Genomic DNA, 20351 nt, shown 5'->3' on the forward strand with positions numbered 1-20351 from the left:
TAGGACTTGCTCAGTGCTGTCGAGGCAAAAGAAGCTCTTGAAAGGGAAGTTCAAATCTTCCAAGAAAGGCTGCTTGCTGGCCAGCGAGCCTGGGATGCCTCGAAGCAGGAGCTGAGCCTCCTGAAGACAGATTCTTGCGAGTTGGAGAAAAGGTTGAAGGCCAGCCTGGATGCAGCCCTGGCCTCGCAAAGCCAGCACGCCTCCTTTAGGGAGAAAATCGCAGCCCTCCTGGGGGGCAGCTCGCGCATGATTGGGTCCACAGAGGAGGCCGTTTTGGAGAAGATTCGAGAAATGGGCAGCCGGGAAGAAAGCCAGAAAAGGGTGAGTGGGGGATGGCTGCTTACAGGCCTCTTCAGGACAGTAAACTCATTCATTTAGCCTACTCAATACGTGAGTTATCTGAGTGAGCTGAAAGAATCATTTCAATGTGGTTTTCTTACTTTCAATTACGTATCATACTTACAAAGCCTGGAGAGCCTCTCACGTGACTGCTCACTACACTGTGGGTCTGCAGTTAGACCCCCGAGGCGGAGCCTGTCTGTCGCACACTCCCTCACGCCAGGTGTGACCTTGGGCAGGGTCCTGAGATTATGGCCCCTGAGGTTTTGTTCACTCACCTTCATACAGGGACAGCCCACAGCCCACACCCTGTCCTTACCTGAAGCCCCTGGGGTCCAATATGTTTTTGAATTCAGCATTTTTCAGAGTTTAGAAAGGTAATAGAGACGGCAGTCTTAGGCATTCCTCCTCGGTGGGGCCAGGGACAGACCTCGTAATCCACCACATGGATCACTCTCAGCCACACCTGTGAGCAGCCCCACCACATGCCGTCCACCCAGGTCATGCAAAGTCTCATGTTGCTTTAGGTCAGGGTTTGCTGCCAAAGCCGGTCAGGTCCAGCTTTATCGGTCAGTGAGTTACCAAAAGCCTGCCAGTTTTCAGATGCTTTTGGATTTTGGAATTGCAGATATGGGTCCCTAGACCTGTACCAGTATCCATCTCATAAGGTTACTGTTTATTGTAAGCATTTAATGAAAAGCAAATTGTTATTAAGTCCTTCACACACTGTCTGACAAATAGCAACAATAAATATTAATATTGTTGCCCTGGCTTCTTCCCCCCTCTCTCTTCCTCCTTCCTTCTCTCCTCCTTTTGCTAATGTGTTGGCACCTAGAAGCCTTTTAGGGGACCCACTGAGCAGGTGGGGAACAATGAATTAATCCACACATATGACCGAAGCTTGTTTAATTTTGTGGTCGTGTTTATACTATTAATAAATCTCATGCTCTATAAAGCTTTACTTAGTCAAGTCAACTTCAGCCCAACTCTGTTACCACCAAATGCCAATTACTGAAGTTCTAATCAGTGAGGCTTAAAGTGAGTAATATCCAGATTCTGTGTGTCATTCCATCAGGAACTGTTTCTGCTACTGAGTTCATGCTTGCTCAAAAGGAGAAAATGCACATGTCCATCTTTTAATGTTCCTAAGCATTTTAGAGTGATCGTTAACCCAAAGTTCAGGGTTAAATTTCCTTTTGCAATGTAACATTTTAAATTCCCTTAAAAAAAAAATTCTCCAACATTCACATGTGCCCTGGGAGCAACCCTGGTGGCCCCTTTGTCCAGTATGGGATTCTCGTTGTGGACACAGAGAGCTCCTCCTTGTGAGGTGTGAGGTCCGGAGAGCACTCAGCTTTCCTTGCGACTCTACACAGAGGCACCGGGTGTGGGCAGGAGGCCGTTTGCGGAGCCGAGACAAACTTCATTAGGCTGTTTACCTTCAAGAGGAATAGATGCGCTTCGATCGCTAGTGGTTCTTTGCCATTTCATTTTATTGCTTCCCTCTCCTATTTTCCCGAATGTTCTCCTGAAGCTATTTTAATTCTGCCATGTGAAACGTGGCATAAAATGGTCAGCATGATGTATATGTTTATTCTCTAAAGCAAAATGGTATAAATTGGTCAAGCTGGATGGTCTTCCCCCACTTCCCATAAAAATTAGAACGATTCAGAGTCTTTTTAGTGCCTTTGTCTGCCTTTCCTACCCTGTGATTTTTTTTAATAGCCGCTCTTCCTATTTAAAAGCCTGAAATCAAGCATGGAGCAGCCTCTTGTGTGACTCATCTCCAAGGAGAGTCAGGAGAAAATGGATTTCAGATATTGTCTTAGAGACGTTCCTGAAGAATGGCAGCTTTACACACTGATGAGTGGGTTTGTTGAGGAGGCTGCACCCCCTGCCAGCTGCCGTGGTTAAACACACAGCCAGAAATGGAGTGATACCCACGGGGAGGCCCGCGGTGGGTTCGGGCCGGGCCCGGCCAGTTCTCTCCTTCACGGCGACGCCCGCTTTCTGGACGTTGCTTTTCTCATGGATCCTCTTGTTCTCCATTTTCACTCCCCTGTATCTGCAGTTCTCGGTAGCATTCAGGACACTGCCCACACTTTTTCAACAAGCCATTTCTGCTCACTCCTTGCTTTTGTGGTTCTCACAAAGTCTAACATTCTTTCTTGAAAGCTTTACTATATACCCTAGAGCAGAGTTTCTCGGCCTTGGCACTGCTGGCATTTGGGCTGGGTGATCATTTGTTTTGGGGGCCATTCTGTGCATTGTAGGGTGGTCAGCAGCAGCTCCGGACTTCTCCCCAGTAGATACCAGTCGCTTTGCTTTTCTCCCCAACTTTAGAGAACCAAACATGTGTCTGCACGTTGCTATATGTCCTGGGAGGGTGGTGGTGGTGGTGGTGGTGGTGGTGGTGAAATTACTCCCAGTTGTAAACCACTCTTTTAAAGAAATGTTCCACTGTCGGTTTCCAGGAATCCTAAATGAGTATTTCGATGTTTTTTAGCCTTGAACTTTCAGGACACTCGTAACAGGTGTTTTTGAAGTGACTTCTTGCACAATGACAGAAAGTTGCGACATTTTCAGGTTTTAGGTTAGAATTTCGAGGCCAACATTTTTGTCTCACTTTTAGATGTTGCCTCACTGGCTAATCATCTGGATGAGAGCTGATTATGTACGGGGAAGATGTGACCGTGATCTATTTCTAATCCCTAAATTAAAGACAAAGTAATACAGGCTCACAAACATTTATCTAGACCTAAGCTCCTCTGTTCTGCTTTATGCACACCTGAGGCTTCATTGTCTCCACTGGCGTGTTTCTCAGCCGGCAGCTCTGTGGGAGCTGTGGGGACCCAGCCCGATGCCTGGAAGGCCCTGAGGTGTGCTCCACAAGCCCCCCACCGCCCTTCTGGGTCTATCATTCTGCTCTGTTCTTAATCTTCTAATCTACTAAGCCAAACATTTACCAAGAAGCTTCAACAGACTCTCACTGACCTTTCATTGTCCAAAATTGTGTCCCACGGTCACCCCTGGCTACAAGGGCATTGGAGAGAGTGGACAGATACAGATTTGGGCTCTCCCAGCCCCTATGACATGTTAATTTCCTAGGATGACCGTAACAAAGAACCACAAACTGGTGTGTTGCGGGGGGTGGAGGGGGCACTTAAATAGCAGAAATGTGTTGTCTCACAGTTCGGGTGACTAGAAGTTCGTATCAAGCCGTCAGCAGGATTGGTTTCTCCTGAGGCCTGTGAGGGGGACCTGTCCCCTGCCCCTCGCCTAGCTCCTGGCAGCCTCAGGCTACCACTTGGCTCGTGGATGGCGTCGTCTCTGCGTCTTCACATCATTTCCTTCTCTTTGTGTGCGTGTCTGTGTCCAAATTTCCCCTTTCTATAAGGATGCAAGTCATATTGGATTGGGGTCACTCTGATGACCTCATTTTAACTCCATTATCTCTGTAAAGACTCCATTCCCAAATACAGTCACATGCTGAGGTACTGGGGGACTTGGGCACACCTCTTTCTGGGGGACCTAATTCAACCCATGACCAAAGCTGACGCCCACAAAGGTGGAGAGGGTGGGGCGAGCCACTCGACAGTCGGCCACGCACTGACAAGAAGGAAGGAGAATTTGACCGCTGTTACACCTGGTTCCTGATAACTTATTTTATATATTTCTTAAGTGAAAATGATAATGCGAATAATCAGAAAAGAGTGGTTTAAGTCCAAAAGGCGCTGGTCCTTAAGTGACCCAAGTGCCCTTTCTCCAGTTTAGAGCTCTCGTGTTTCCATTTGGTTCAAAGTTAGCGCAAAAGAACCTCTTTGGTGAAATCAACAGCCACTTGTCCCTGAGAAGTGAATTAATTCTCTTAGGGCATTATGACTTCCCTTCCAAAAACCAAGCTGCTTGTGTTTGAAGTGTAACTCACTTCAGTGCCTTTTTTGTTTGAAAACAATCGAGGTATATATTCTTTGTTACATTCCCCCTGCCCTCCCCTCAGTTCTCACCTTTTTCTGGTGTTGAAATCCCTGGCACATTTTATCCCACAGAAAATCAGGGTCATGTTAACAGATGATACCAAGAAAAAGAGGAGACAGGAAGAAAATGACACGTATGTTCATCCAGGCATTGGCATTTCATGTTCCCAAGAATGGAGTCAGATTGGAACATTAATTTATTTAATATATTTATGTAGATTAAGATCTGAAAAAACTTGGTGGTATCACATGCACTGAGGCCTAAGTAAGCTTATGAAGCTGGGTTCTGGGGTGCATGGAGTTTGGGGAGGTTCTCAGCTGCTGGATCCTCTCTGGACACCAGGATCTTGGGAGAGCAATTGGTAGAGATTACGCAGTTCAGCCATCTACAGCGTGGTGGTTTTATTTTATTTTTTAAAAATTTATTTATTTTTTAAAAAAATATGTCTTTACTGATTTCAGAGAGAGGAAAGGAGAGAGAGAGAGAGAGAGAAACATCAGTGATGAGAGAGTCATTGATCGGCTGCCTCCTGCACGCCCCCAACTGGGGATCAAGCCCGCAACCTGGGCACGTGCCCTGACTGGGAATCGAACCATGATCTCCTAGGTCAATGCTCAACCATTGAACCACACCGGCCAGGCCATCCTGATGGTTTTAAAAGTTACACTCTGCCAAATCTTCAAGGTCCATGGAACACTCTTGGGTTCACACAGGGTGAGGATTCAGGACAGACCCTTTCACCTTTGATTCAACATGTTTGTCTCTCACTTGTCCTTCTCAGAAAGACTTCTAGTTGAAAAACAGGCCCTACGGGCTGAAAACAGTTTGAGAAACACAACATAGGACATAAGACACTTTCCAAAAGGTCCCTTTAGCTCTTTATGACAAGGACATAGAGTTGATTGAACCAACACACTGCCGTGGAAATACTGCTGGTAAAACGTGTGCAGTGTGGTGAACTTCACTTGGCTCTACATACTGTGCTGCTCAAATTACCTGAATTAGCTCACCTGTCATAGCAAAGTCTACATGTTTCCAAGAGCTTGATTCATTGCTTCGGCTCACGTGCTGGTAAGGAGTAGGCTTGGAACTTGAAAGCAGGACTGTCTGACGCCTCAGTCCCTGTCCCACAGTCGGGTCTACTTTAGGATGTGTGCTTCCTTCAGGGTCATCACCCCCGCGGCCTAGCTTCCTGCAGCTGCTCAAGGTGTCATCTTCAAACGGGAGTCTTTACGGGTTGATTTCCGTGGCAGACCTGGCTTTCCGCTGGTCTGCGTGTGCTCTCTGTGGCCGAGTGATGACCCAGCTCTCCATCTCTCCAGCTGAGGTTTCCCGTGTCTCTGTTCTCTTTGGTGTCACTCTCCTCGCCAGGTCGGCTGTGGGATAGGACCAGGGTCTTCAGGCAGAAAGGCTCATCTCTTCCATGAAGTTACATGTGAGACCACACTCACTGCTGCACAGAAATGTGCTTGACCTGGTGTAATATAAGATCATTAAACAGTCCCCAGGAGGCAGTATCTTGGGGATGTTCATTGTTTTTTTTTTGTTTTTTTTAAAGTTCATCTTTATTGATTTCAGAGAGAAGACAGGAGGGGGAGAGAGAGAGATAGAAACATCAGTGATGGGACAGTCATTGATCGGCTGTCTAGCCCTCAACCCGGGCACGTGCCCTGACCGGGAATCGAACCCCGACCTCCTGGATCCTAGGTCAATGCTCGACCTCTGAGCCACGCCAGCCGGGCCGGGATGTTCATTGTTTTGTAGGTTGCCTTGTGTGTTGTACTGAGCACACCTTTCTCTTGCACTGAGAGCAGATCTATCATTAGTTGAGTACCAAGGGTGGGAAATATGAAATGATGACTTTCAGGGCTTCATGTTCTGTAACGAAATTTTTCCTGGAGAAATATAATTCTCTGGATGTGGCTGAGCAGCCGTCAGATATCCGATTTTAAGCACCTACAGAGGTATTGAATGAATTGAAACATAGCCCTGGGACCTCGAGAGCCATAGGAGTACAAGGTTAGAGAGTTTAGAGGTCAGGTAGTCCAGCATTCCTGATTATAGCACTTTAGTCCCACTCCCCGCCCCCCGATATAGTTTTAACTGATGGTTGGCCAACTTCCGGCCATCTCAGCAACTGGGAATCTACTACCTGACACGGAGAGATGCTTAAAATGTGAGGTAGAAGCAAAAAGATAAAACGGGAAATATAATATCGTCTCAACTATATTTAAACAGTGCATAAAAGAAGTTGTTTGAAAGTATTAATAGTTGTATCTCTGGGCAGTGAGATCACGGGGATTTTGTTGTTGTTGATTTATATATTTTTTGTTCTTAATGAATCTTTTACAACGGGCACGTATTACTTTGTAATTATGGGGACCAGGGAAGAAATCTTTCTTATGTTGCAGTTGAATTCTTTTTCTGATTTATACCTATTGGCCCTCCGCTTAAGCTCTGAGGGTAACTCAGAATAAATCCTGCCATTCTTTCAAAGGATTTGGAGGCAACTTTCATGTCGTCTTGCCTTTAAGTGTGGTTTTTTATTTTTAAAATTTATCTTTATTGTTGAAAGTATTACAAATGTCCCTCTTTCCCCCATGGTTCCCCTCCCCCCTGCACCCCACCCCCAGGCCGCCTCCACACTATCGTCTGTGCCCATGGGTCATGCATATACACACACACACACACACACACACACACACACACACGCACCCCTAAGTTCTTAGGTTAATCTCTCCCCACCCCCACTCCCACCCCCACCCCCGCCTTCCCTCTGAGATTCCTCAGTCTGTTCCGTCAGCATGGCTGTTTAGAGATAGGCAAGCAGAAGTTGTTGTTTTTCAAACTGGAACTGTAAATCTGAAACTGTCTAGATATTTTAATTTCTGTGAGAATGGTGCTGAGTATTATGTAAATATCTTCTACTTTTCCCTCTCCTTTTCCAAAACAAACCACCAAAACAAAACAAAATTTATCACCTCAAACTAGGTGTTTTTCTTGAATTCAGCGTTTTGTGAAAACTGGATTTGCCAGGATCGATTCGAGTTTCTCAAAGGGTCCCTGGGGTCCTGGGTCAGCTTATGCTCTTGGTTTAAGGGCCGGTGGGGGCAGAGAGGGCCACTTGGCAGGAGGCGGGCAGCCCTGGGCAAAGCAGGGGTGGGAGGGCCTCGGGGTCAGCGGGGAAGCAGTGGCTTATGTCACATGCCCTGCCTGCTGCACCTTGCGGTGGATCCCACGCAGAAGCACCGCATTAAAGGAATTTTGACCTTTCAAATGCGCAGATGATAACGTCGCCCCGTAACTGTGCAGCCAGAGGTGGCACCACTGATGGCCAGTGAAAGAGTAACCGCACTCGATAGAAAACCCCAAAGGAGCTTGAAACGACACAGGGCGGGCAAAGGGAGGTTTCTGGTGTGAGTACAGTGGTGCGTGGGTTTCCAACGTCTCTGTTGGCGAACGTTTCAGGTTGGGAACACTGTAACCCCGGGAGGAAATGCCTCGGTTTTCGAACACGCCTCGGAAGTGGAACAGCCACACGGCCCCCCCTGAGGGCAGGATCCTGAGGCCTGGCGGGGGGTGGGATCCCTCTGTTTGCGAAGGTTTCAGAGCTCGAATGGCCTTCCCGAGCAGGTTACATTAGAAAACCGAGGCACCACCGGACACGAAACTGAGTTTACTCTTGTATTATTATTTTTTAATGATTGGGTTATTTTCCATGGACACCTGCTAGTCCCCTCTGCCGCCCCTGTCACTTTATGCCCTGGAACTCACTGGAACTCACTGGAACTCCCTGGAACTGCTCACGGTGACTTCTCAGGGTTAACTCACCGCCTGGGCGTTAGCCCACTGAGCGTGGTGGGAGGGGAAGGGCACTTTTATAGGTTTGTAAAGTCCTTTCTGCCTGAACTCTTTTTCCAACTAAGCTTTGAAACTCCTAAATTAATGGCAGTGTTAGGGGTAAGCAAATGTTATCCAGACATTTATCAAGTAACGTGTTTGAGGAATTATATAGAAATAAAAAGGCGAATCAAAAGTATGTTATTAGATAATGAATGCAGATGTATTTCAAGCTGAGGCAGATCTGCCCATCAATTACCTGTTTCTTATTCCACGTTTACAAAGAATCTGGACCTCGGTGTTATAAATAATACGTTGCTTGCACTGAGAACTGGATTTTAACACTTCGCGGCATCTAAAACAAGGCTGCTTCTTGTTTGACTTCCAGATGGTCTCCCAGCTTGAAGCCCAAATAGCCGAGCTTGCTGAGCAGTTGGAAAACGAGTGTGGGTCCCACCAGAAGGCTCTGCAGAGAGCCCAGAAGGCGGAAAACAAGTTGGAGGCTCTTCAGGGGCAGCTGGCACACCTGGAGGGGGAGCTGGTGTCTGGAGATGTTTTGCGAGACAGCTTGAATTTTGAGAAACAAAAGGTAACAACCTGAGGGCATATCCATGGGTGGATACATCTGTCGCACTGTAATATTTTACCTGAAAATAATCTGAATTTTGCAACACTTCGATAGTTCAGTTAAGTTCTGAATCATGGGTAAATTTCAAGGAACAATGGGTACTGTTTTGAGGTCTCTTCCTATTGCTTGGAGCTTCCTTGATTCAAATTAAATCTAATAATTCAATTATATCTAATTAAACTTAAGAGGTATTTATTGAATGCCTATTATATGAGACCCTGAAGGTTCGGAGGGTAAGGTATGAATAACTCACAGTTCTTGATCTTAAATGGCTCATAATTCAATATAGGAGACAGACATTTAAATAATTTGCTGTACTAAAGGCTATTTATTGATTAATAAAGTGCAGTAGGAGCCCAGTGAAAGGAGTGATAACTTCTGGCTAAGGGGATGATTTTACAGGAAGACGACAGTTGAGCTCATCTTTGAAAGATAAGTAGCATTTTAGTGGAGAGACGGGGCAGAGGCTGTAGGAGCAGCAGTTTGAACAGAGGCATGAAAGCTGGCAGGGACACCGTGTATTCGGGGAAGGCACGGTCATCATCCCCGGTGGCTGGGACGCGGCATTCTTGGTGGGGCTGTGGCTGGAGGGAGGACTGGAATGGCTTGGATTAAGAAGACTGAGCCTTCTGCATTCTGGAGAACGTGAAGTGTCCTCAAGCGATTTTGAACATCACAGTAGTTGAAATTTTGAGTTTGAAAGGAAGTCCCACGTCTGGGTATATGACCATGTAGACGAGGAGGAATCCCGTGGTGCTGGAAGAAATCTGACTGTCTGCTGGACACCTCTATCTTGATGATCCACAACACCTTGCACAAAACATTTAAAATGGAAATGGTTACCTCTCCTCAAATGTGCCATTCTCCTGCCTCAGTGAAGATGAGGTCATCTGCCTCCAGTGGGCCAAGCCAAAAGCCCAAGAGTTATCCTCAGTGCTTCCCTGATTTTAGTCAATTCCTAAGCACTGTAAATGCCATCTCTTCAATGGATCTCAAATATACTCCCTCCCCATCTCTATATTTAGGAGCCGCACTTTGATTCGAGCACATGGTAATATGCATGGACTACTGAAACAACCTTCTAAGTGATTCTCGCATGGCTTCCAGGGAGGTCTTATTAATATGCACGTCTAACCTTAGCTCTCTCCATCTCGCAACTGGCTAGGGGCTCTCTGTGCTCTTCAGGATCAGCTACAGCTTTTTCTTTTTTTCATGGCTGATCATTCTGTGACCTGGCCAGTTCCCCTCTCCATCCCTCACCCGCAATCTTTCCAGCCAATGGTGGAAAACTTAGAGGACTCCTGGGTCCAGAAGAGCCCTGAGTGATCACTGAGTCCAAAGACATCCACATTCAAATATGTAGAAACAATTATCTGGCCAAAGAATAGGACCCCCTTGGCATCCCATATGGCATGTTGCTGTCCCCTCTGAAAAAGTGTTCTCCTTCCCTCCTTCACCTGGTAGTAACTGTCCTTTAAGACTCAGCTCTGATATCACTTCCTCTGGAATTTTCCCCTAAGAGACTTAGTTCTATTTCATGCAAAAAGTGCTGAGTCTGTCATAGGACTTGTCTCCTTACTGTATTTAGTGTTTAATTCCTCTTCTCCAATCAGCTGCAAGCTTCGTGAGGCCAGGGTAAATCTTTTTCTGGGTTTCTCCAGGGCTTAGGGAAGAGTCAATATTTATATTATAGAAAAAAACATATCAAACTCAAGAATTTTAGGTACATTGGTGTTTCTTCCCTTCATTATAAGGAGTCCTTAATTTTAATGGCGATTATACCAAAATAACTCTCAGTTGTGAAAGCAAGTTATGTAAACTGATTCTGTCAGTGGTGAATTTTCCATAGATAGAATGAAATCCACGTCTTTGTGGAGTGTTGTTCCTTTAACTATGATACATTAAAAACTCTTAAAGACATTTTCCAAAATGAAAACGTTGTCCAAATTTGTTCATAGAGATAGCTTTGTGGCAACTGGTTAAGTCCCCATTTTCTACTTTAGAGACCAGGGCAAACTTAGGTAGGAAGATCTCTATGGAAGGTCTGGGGGAGTGGATTAGCCTGGCAGGGGTGTGGTGGAGCAGCATGTAGCAAAGCAGAGATGGAGAAATAGTCAGGAGTATGCCAAACCTGTCATATGGCAGGATTAAGAACAGTGTGTAATCTTAGATTGAACATCAAAGTCACTGACCAGGAAAGTCAAGAGAACATGAACAAGGAGCAGGACATGGAACCGGCAGGGTGGTTCAGGAATTCATTACTAAACATTGGAGTTGGGGGACCGGGCTCCTACCGTGTTTAATGAGAACTACCTGTAAACTTGGGGGAGAGGGGAAGATTCTGAGAGATCACCTATTAACTTCATTTTTGTGTCCCATTTTCATTTTTGTTCTTGGGTTTAGTATCTTAAATTTCTGGATCAGCTCTCAGAGAAAATGAAATTGGACCAGATGGCTGCTGAACTTGGCTTTGACATGCGTCTGGATGTAGTCTTAGCTCGCACTGAGCAGCTGGTGCGCCTCGAGAGCAACGCCGTCATTGAAAACAAGACCATTGCCCACAATTTACAGAGAAAGGTAGGGGAAATGGAAACTTGCTAGTTTTGAGAGAATGAGTATCTGTGAAACTTCAATATTGAAATATAATTTACTGCCACCATATTTACCAATGTGGCTAGAAAACATAATTATAATAATATGTATTTAGAATCTGTATTTCAAGTCCAAAGTGATGGTAAGTGGCTTCAACAAGTAGAAGTGTTTTGTTTTTCCTTTTCTCACATAAATTCCTGGAGGCAGGTCAGCTTTGGGCTAGTGTGACAGATCTGCTCTATAAAATTTTGAAGGAACCAGGTTCATCTGAGCTCATTAATTTCTTATCCCTAGAGTGGCCCTTATCCTCATGGTTAAAAAATGGTTCTTAGAACTGTTATATCTGTGCTCAAGCAGGAGGTTGGAGATGAAAGGGGTGCAGGAGAGGGCTGTAAAAGAGCAGACATGAGCTGTCTTCTAAAGGAAATTCCCAGAAATTGCTACATGAACTTGTGTTTATATACCATGGCCAGCAGATGTTTTGATGGCTAAACATAGCTGCAAGGGAAGCTTGACACTGTAGTCTGTGCTCTGGCTAGCCATTTTCCTGGCTAAAAAATGTACTGTTTCTGTTACTGTAGAAGAGGAGGACTGGGGAACAGTTAGCAGTCTCTGCCTTTCTAAGTTTTATCGGACTAGAAAGGAGAAAGAGAAGAGCTTACTTTTCACTTACTCAAAGGAAGAGTTAGAAGAATAAAATATAATTATTAGTTATATATTATTGGCATTGGGGAAATAAAAAGGGAAACACAGATGTGTCCTTATAATAGTTCTTAGGAGAAAATTCTATGGTAGAGGTTTAGTGTGCAGGCTATGTAATGAGCCACACCTGGGTTCCCAGTTTGGCTCCACCAGGCTCTGTGGCCTTGGGAGATTGCATACCTCTCTGTCCCTGTGTCCTCATATTGAAGATGGGGATGACACCTACTTGATGAGGTCATACATTTTTAATAGATAACATTTTGAACTCTTGGCTGATAGAAGATGCTCTATTTACATTTGACCTCCTCTCCATTTACTGTATCTTTGGGAATACTTTATACAAGAAAGCAGACAACCCCTGTTACCATCAGAGACCTTAAGTGGAGCTACAGTGCTTTCTGAAGTTCTCATATAATTGTATTTTTGTCAGTATCTAATACCATTTCTTCTTAGGTCTTGTGTAATTATTAACATTACCAGCATACAGACCTTGCCATTGTAAATTTGCAATAGACTTCCACATGAAGAAGCTCAAGGAAGGGAGGTTAGTCAGAGAAATATTGAAAGAGCCATGTTACAAGTGGATCCGGTCATGGATGTTGCTGTCACCGTTAGGCGAGATATTCAAGCTCACATTTCCATAAGTCCTTCACACCTTGAACACTTGATAAATGCAGAGTCAATAATCAGGGAAAATGTGATGTTCCTCAGCTCTAACATCCTTAATTCTACACTGTTCTCATTCCTAATGTTTGCAGCAGTGAAAAGAGGTTTCTGTACTTAATATTCCACTCACTAATTGTGACATGTGAAGCCCACGAGGATGTTTTTTCTCTTCTTAGAGTCCACAGTCTTTTTCTAAAAACCACTATAATTTCCTTCATCAAGTTTAATTGTCAGTGGTAAGTGCTGTTTCAAGGCCTTGTTCCCTGCTTGGTTTGTGGGTGGCATAGGCCAGGCATGTAATAAAGACACCGAGGAACTCAAACTTTCTTTAAGTCCCTCTATTTCTAAGATTTTAAATATATAAACAAAGCTTTAAAAATTTCTCCTCAGTATAGCTTATTTTAAAAATATATGAACTTTAAAGTAAGGTAGACTACTCATTGGTCCTGAGGGATTGAAATGAGTGAGTTTAGGTTTTTGGTATTAATTTATACCCTGTCTTCTTTCAGAAAAGACCAGGGCAAGTAGAGTTGCCATGGGGTGTTGGAGAGGATTTTGTCTCTCTGTTTTACTATATGCTGCTCTTGATAAGCCCATTTTAGTTGCTTTAAAAGCAAGTTTACATTTTTATTGGACGCTTACCATGTTGGAAGGAGTCAGGTGTTGAGAGCCTACCTCTCCATGCATTTTCTCTGGCTCTTTCTCTCCTATTTGCAGCTACAAAATTAATTCTTGGAAAGATAGGAATAAAAAATGCATTCAGGAGAAGGAATCTAGTACCCCCCCCCCCTTTTTTATGGTTTAGACATTAGGCTTATTGAAATGTGGAATTCATTTATGTTTACTGATTGTTCAATTCAAGACTTCCTGTCTGTGTCAAACCAGCTCAAGACCCAGAAAGAAAGACTGGAGAGCAAAGAGCTGCACTTGAATCTCCTGCGGCAGAAGATAGCCCAGCTGGAGGAAGAGAGGCAGATGCGGACGGCCCTGGCCGTGGAGAGGGACGAGGCCACTGTCACCATGCGGAAGCTGCAGAAGCAGGTGGCACGGCTGCAGAAGGAGCTGAGCGTGTGTCGAGAGGCGAACACCGAGCTCAAAGCCAGACTGGCCGACACCAATGAGCTCAAGGCGAGTGCTCAGCTTCGTTTCCTTGTTGCTTTTTGCCGATGACCATCCAAGCTTCTGCAAAAGAGTGGCAGCCTTGTCATGGACATGCCGGAAAAAAGAAAAGAAAACTTCCTCTGATTTTTCTAGAGTTGTGGGAAAAATGAAAAAATTACAAAAATCAGCATATTAGCCCAATTTAGTGGCCCTTTAATACATTTGCCTAAGGGGAAGGGGTGCTGTTTATTTTTGTTGAACCATTTAAGAGTAAGTTGCAGACACCACGATACTTCACCCCTAAATACTTAACAGGCTTCTCTTAAGAACATGAGCATTCTTCATATGACCACAGTGTAACCATCCTTCTCAGGGATCAACACCGAGACAACACTCTAACGTGCTGATAACACACAGTCCACATTCAGTTATGGGCTTTGATAACTTGGACTCCGTGAGTGATCTCCACGGCCAGCCTTTGTGGACCTGCACTTAGTAGGTGGTATTTCCTCGGCTCAAATGCTTGCTCTACTGGTGCCCTTTCATTGGCTAAAAAGCTCACTCAGAGTCCCTTCCCCAGGCGTTTTATTTCCCGAGTATTTCCCAAGCTGCATCGGCTGATCTTACAGCTTCTAGAATGCAAGTCCCACAGCAGCTGTCCGTTTCCCAAGGTATTTCCTCTCACCTGCATGGAACAAGTTCAAAAGTTTTGAATTTGTCCAAGCATGTCTGCCATCGACCTCCTCTCTGCCAAGGAAGACATTTAATTTCTTAAATTGTGTGTGCTGTGGTAGATAGAAACAAGTTTCCAGTTCAGTATTTGCCTGGGGCTTCCTCACTGCAGCGAAATCACACAAGACGTTGCAAGCCTGGTTTGCCACCGGGGCCCCCGGATCCCACGTCAGTTCTCACGCCACGTCCTTCCAGTCCAGGCTGGCTAGTGGCGTTGGAGGGAGCTCCCGAGTTCAGAGCAGGTCAGCGTGTGCTCCTTGCCCCACAAGTCTTATCCACAGTCACCGTGAAGACGCACGCTAAGTCCGAGACCAGATAAAGGCTTTAATCCCTGGCAGGAGCTTCTATATATAGTCTACGTGGGGCACAACCATCTCAGTAAATAATCAGCCGTCCAACAACCAAATGAAAATTGTTAGCTTTATTATTGTTACTGAAAAAAATGGAAAAAGAGAAATACAAAGAGGGATTTCGCTTCTCATGAACAGCAACGCTTTAAAAGATGTTTTCCTCATTTCTCTTATTTCCTGGCAACACAATACCTGCACTGCCCCACAATGCCTCGTTCCACCGTTCCAAGCTTCTTTAGACAGCAGTTCCTGCAGCCTCGTTAACATCCACTCTCTCTTCTTCCTCCCCGCTTGTCTCTCAGCTCTTCATCACGTAGCTGAATGTAGCCTGTTGGGTGTAAGCCCCCTTCCCTGACACTCCTCCATTTCCCAGGTTCTGCCCCGGAACGTGGGCGGGGTGGATGCACCAGGTAAGCATCCTGCACAGCAAAGGGTGAGGCGAGAGGGGGAAGACGGCACCCACTCACTGCATGGTTTCTTTTAATTTATTACTTTCATACATAATTTAAAAATGATTGTCAACAAAATTAAAATAGAAAATTATGTTTTTTTCTTTCTTCTTCTTCTTCTTTTTTTTAGAATATGCCCGTAGGCCTGTCTAATTGTCAGGAAGCTCTGGACTAAATTCAGAGCTCTACTGATCTTCCTCCGCTCTTTGTTCATTCCATATGCACTTATGTATTTGTTTCAGAGTAATTTTTGTGTGTGCTTTCTAAAGACTTCTTTGTAAATGTACTTTCCAATCATAGCTTTATCAAGCTACAACTCACATACCATAAAACTCACCCTTTTAAAATGCACAGTTTAGTGGCTTTTAGTATATTTGCAGAGTCGTGTGGACATCACTGCTGTCTAATTTCGGAATATTTTCATTACCCAAAAAAGAAACCCTGTACCCATTAGCAGTCACTCTCCGTTCTTTCCTTCCACCAGTTCCCGCCTTTTCCAGGTCTTTCATATAAAGGGAATTATGCAATAAGTGGCCTTCTGTGACTGACGTTTCTCCTGTAGCATAATTTTTCAAGATTCATCCATGAATCAGTACTTCTTCATTCCTTCTTATTGCTGAATAATATTCCATTGTATAGATATACCACAGCCCATTGATCTATTTATCAGTTGATGGATATTTGGGTTGTTTTCACTTTTTGGTGATTTTGAATATGCTATGAACATTTGTGTACAGGTTTTGTGTGGACATCGGTGTTCAGTTCTCTTGAACATTGATACCTAGGAGCGGGATTGCTGGGTCATATGTTCACTGTGTGTTTAACACTTTGAAAACTGGCCAACTGTTTTCCCCAGCAGCTGTACCCTGGGACACTGCGACATGAGGGTGCCAGTCTCTCCACACCCTCACCAGCACTTGTTACTGTCTGTCTTTTTGACGATAGCTGTCCCAGCGGATGTTAAGTGGCAGCTCATTCAGATTTATTTTTAATGGGTTTAGTTGGAAAAAACCTTGTGTCTAATTATGCAAAAGTACTTCAAATTCTTCTTTTATTGTGGTAAAATATATATAACGTACAAGTTACTATTTTAATCATTTTCCTGTACAATTCAGTGGAATTCAGTAAGTATTCACAATGTTGTGCAGCCATTACTGCTATTTCCAGAACTTTATCGTCATTCTACTGAAACTCTGTGCCCATTAAACAGTAACGCTTCATGCACCCAGCTCCTGCAAACTTCTGTTTTACACTTTATCCCTGTGAATTAGCCTGTTCTAGGTGCCTCATGTAAGTGGGATTCTACAGTATTTGCCCTTTTGTGTTTGGCTCAGTTCACAGTGTAATGTCGTCAAGGTTCAACCTTGTCGAATGTATCAAAATGTCATCCCTTTTATTCAGTCTTTTTTTTTTTTAAATTCTCACCTGAGGATATGTTTATTGATTTTAGAGGGAGAAGAAAGCAGGGAAAGAGAAACATTGATGTGAGAGAGAAACATTGATCAGTTGCCTCCTATACATGCCCTGGCAGGATTGAACCCACAACCTAAGTATGTGCCCTGACCAGGAGTCAAACCCCCAACCCTTTGGGCATACAGGCTGATGCTCCAACCAACTGAGCCACCGGGCCAGGGCTCAGATTCTTTTTGTAAGTCAATCTGGTATGCTTTTAAATACTAAGCTAATTAAAACATGTGCCTCAAACTCCAGGACGCTCTGTGCTTTGGCTTTACGATCTTGGTCAGCTTCTTAGAGGGAGGCACGCCCATCCCCCTTGCTTGCGGTGGAGCCCTGTGACCATCTCCTGCCTCCCAGCATCACTGGTAAAGTCAGAAGACAATTGCTGCTGTAGATTTTCCTCACAGCAGTGACGAAGACTTGCCAAGGGGATGTTGGGTGGGGCTTCCTTGTGGCGAAACACTCCAAGAGGAGACCTTTTGCTCTTCCCAGGGTTCTAAATCAGGCATGACCCAGTGGTGGGGGCAAAAAGTGCCAGTCGCTTTTGCCAAAGGAGCTCATAGAGCCTGCGCAGAAGTACCAGCAGGCTTCGTTTTAATATTCAGCCCCAGAATCACGCTACCTGCCATTTCATCTCATTGATTTCCAAATGATGGCACTCTGATGTGCTGTTTATAAACGATAATTCTCTTAAGACATGTTTGTCCAGCACCTGTTTGGCAAAATCTGTATAATAGGGGTGGATTTCATTCTTTATTCATAAAAAAGTTGTTCAGTGGGTCCCATGGACCTCTGACTTGTTTATGCAGTTTTCCTAAATAAATACAGAAGAGATGATCAGCATCCTCTTGTCTTCCTAGATTAAAACTCTGGAACAGACCAAGGCCATTGAAGACCTCAGAAAATCCAGAGATAAACTGGAGAAGATGAAGGAAAAGGCTGAGAAAGAGCTCAGGTCTGTCAGGTCAGAACTGGACACTACGGAGCACGAGGCCAAGGAGGACACGGAGAGGGCCAGGCACACGATAGAAGCGGTGACCAGCGAAACGAAGGCGCTGAAGAAGTCTCTGGAAGAAGCAGAAAAGAGAGAAAAGCAGGTGGGTAGAACCCGGTGGAGAAACCTCCCTACTTAGGAAAAGAGAGGACAATCCCAATCTTGGTCATTGCTCACACATTTCTTTGTAAACAATTTTCAGAGCTTTCTCTCATTTCAACATCCCTGCCTACCGTCTAGTGTCTTTTTGGCATTAAAAGAACCATCATGATTTATTCCGCTAAGGAAAGTAGTTCCCATTTTCATGGTGCGAATTGTAGGAAAGAAAAAGACAGTGTTATCAAAGCAATGGGAAGCCCGTGGAAGGCCAGGCTCTGGCTGCGGAGAGGTTTTTACGCGGCTCGCCCATTGCCCGGGAGTATTGCATCACCCCACATCTGCCGGTTACCAGGGCTCCAGCCTCGGGAGGTCAGGATAAACCTTTCTCCAGCAGAGATCAGTTGCAGGAAATAGTCCCAAATCCCAAACGGGGGTACCCGGACTTGGTGGCCCACCAAACCCAGATGTAGACCATAAAGCAGCCCTCGTCTGCTCGCTGCCCAGGGGAGTGTTATCTGAGCACATCAGTGGGTCGGCCAGCAAGACGCGTGTCAGCCTGACCCCTGTTGCTCTTGGCTTTCATCTCGCTCTGCCTGACGCGAGGCGGGCCTGGAGGGGACTCTCATCCCAGCATATTTTCTCTCTCCGGCTGCCTCTGCTCTGGCTCATGTGTCAGGCAGAGCTGAGGAGGGCCAACGACGGGCGAGTGTTCCCAGAGGGAAACGGCTCCAGGAGGAAGAGCTCTGGCCGTATTCGAAAGGATCAGGAACGTCGGGGAAAACTTTTCCATCAGGGAGACTAGGCCGGAGGAAGCAGGACGTTTCCCAAATTGGACTCAGTGTAGGAAGGAGGTTGGGAAGCGAGTGAGCATGTGGGGGGAGTGTTTAGGAGGCAGTTCTGGATGTAATGTCTGTCTTCAGGTTGGATCACACCTTTCCTAAAATGGAAGGTACCTCCAGTGATGTGCCGCCCAGATATCCCTGATTTAGCTGTTTCTGCTTTAGCCCAAATCACCAGCCAGTCTATGAGAATTTGAAGGGGAGCGAGGCACATTTCAACCATTGTCTCCAGTCTTCATCCCCCACCCCCCTCGGTTGTGTGTGTGTGTGTGTGTGTGTGTGCGCGCGAGTGTGTGACTAATAGTGGTCCCAGAAAGTCCAGTGTTATGGGTTGGGAGGTGGCGATCTGTCTGATGTGATTTGAGCATATTTAGAGGTCCCCCTGTTTTCGTGAGCTCATACTTTCTTGCTGTTTGTCCTTCCTTTAGTTGAAGAGGTTCGTTGCCCAGTTAACATTCTAGTGCATAAGCACCTGCCACCCATGGGCACGACCACACCAACATCCTTAAAGCACTTTCTAGCATGCGGGGCACATACACATCCATCATTTAATTTGGTACCAATTTCAGAACAGCCCCTGGAGGTAGGTCTATGGTTATTCCCACCCTGGAAGTGAGAAAATGAAATCTTAGTGAGGTCAGAGTCTCCTTCACGGTTGCTTAATTGGGATTCTTGACTTGGTAGCCATTACGACGTTGGTTGGCTCATTGGAAAAGTGGTTATGAAATTGCTGAATGTTGGTGCTGAAAGGACTCTAGAGTTAATTTAGTAGGCTGACCTTCTTATTTTATAAACAAGAGAACTAAGGTTAATGACATCGGTTAACTTACTTGCCTCATGCACACCTGGGTTTTCCATGCTGGTTTTTTTGTTGTTGCTGCAGTAAGCTCAGCAGTAGTTGATACATTTGCTCTCTCAGTTAATGTGTTTCTGTTTGATATTCCAGCTGGTGGACTTTAGGGAGGTGGTTTCCCAGATGCTGGGCTTGAACATGACCAGCCTTGCTCTTCCTGACTATGAAATCATCAAATGTCTTGAAAGACTGATCCATTCCCATCGGCATCACTTTGTCACCTGTGCCTGCCTCAAAGATGTGACTACCGGGCAAGACAGGCACCTGCAAAGCCACTTAAAACTTCTTCATTGAGCACTGTATCTCTTGGGGGGATATGGAGCCAAGGGATGGGATACGATGCTCAATTTAACAAATTCTCCAAACCTTTGAAATTGATCAGTAGATGAATATAGTATACTTTGGTGACAGAATCCATCCTTGGCAACAAAGAATCTCAAAGGTAGATAAATGTCTAGCACTAAAGACACCTGTTGCTTCATTTGCCAGCACTGTAGGACCCAGAAGAATTCCACTCCATTGCGTATCTAGAATGGGAAATGCAAAGAGGGAATTATCATCTATGGGGTATCTATTATGAGCCAGGGGCTTTCCTACCAAATTTAATTCTCGCAATAACCACGTGGAGAAGCTTTAATGTTTTCATTTTACACCTTTTTTGGGGCTCAGAGAGAGTGTTACCTACTCAAGATTGCAGTTGGTTGGTGGCAGGACTGGGAGGTCCTCCACAT

At 45.1% G+C, this 20351-nt stretch overlaps 1 protein-coding gene across 1 annotated transcript in view; it reads left to right on the forward strand.

Moving 5' to 3' along the window:
• Positions 1-19914, forward strand: part of DCPH1 (damage control phosphatase 1) — a 94631-nt gene extending 74717 nt beyond the window's left edge. The window contains exons 9-14 of the mRNA XM_087817692.1: positions 4-321; positions 8546-8746; positions 11189-11362; positions 13631-13873; positions 17696-17932; positions 19714-19914. Of these exons, the coding sequence (XP_087673818.1) occupies positions 4-321; positions 8546-8746; positions 11189-11362; positions 13631-13873; positions 17696-17932; positions 19714-19914 (1374 nt within the window). The remainder of the gene's footprint in view (positions 1-3; positions 322-8545; positions 8747-11188; positions 11363-13630; positions 13874-17695; positions 17933-19713) is intronic.
• Positions 19915-20351: the final 437 nt, after the last annotated feature.

Source organism: Miniopterus natalensis, chromosome 5 (genome assembly GCF_054644295.1).
Source record: "Miniopterus natalensis isolate mMinNat1 chromosome 5, mMinNat1.hap1, whole genome shotgun sequence".
In the NCBI taxonomy this organism is placed as follows: Eukaryota; Metazoa; Chordata; class Mammalia; order Chiroptera; family Miniopteridae; genus Miniopterus; species Miniopterus natalensis.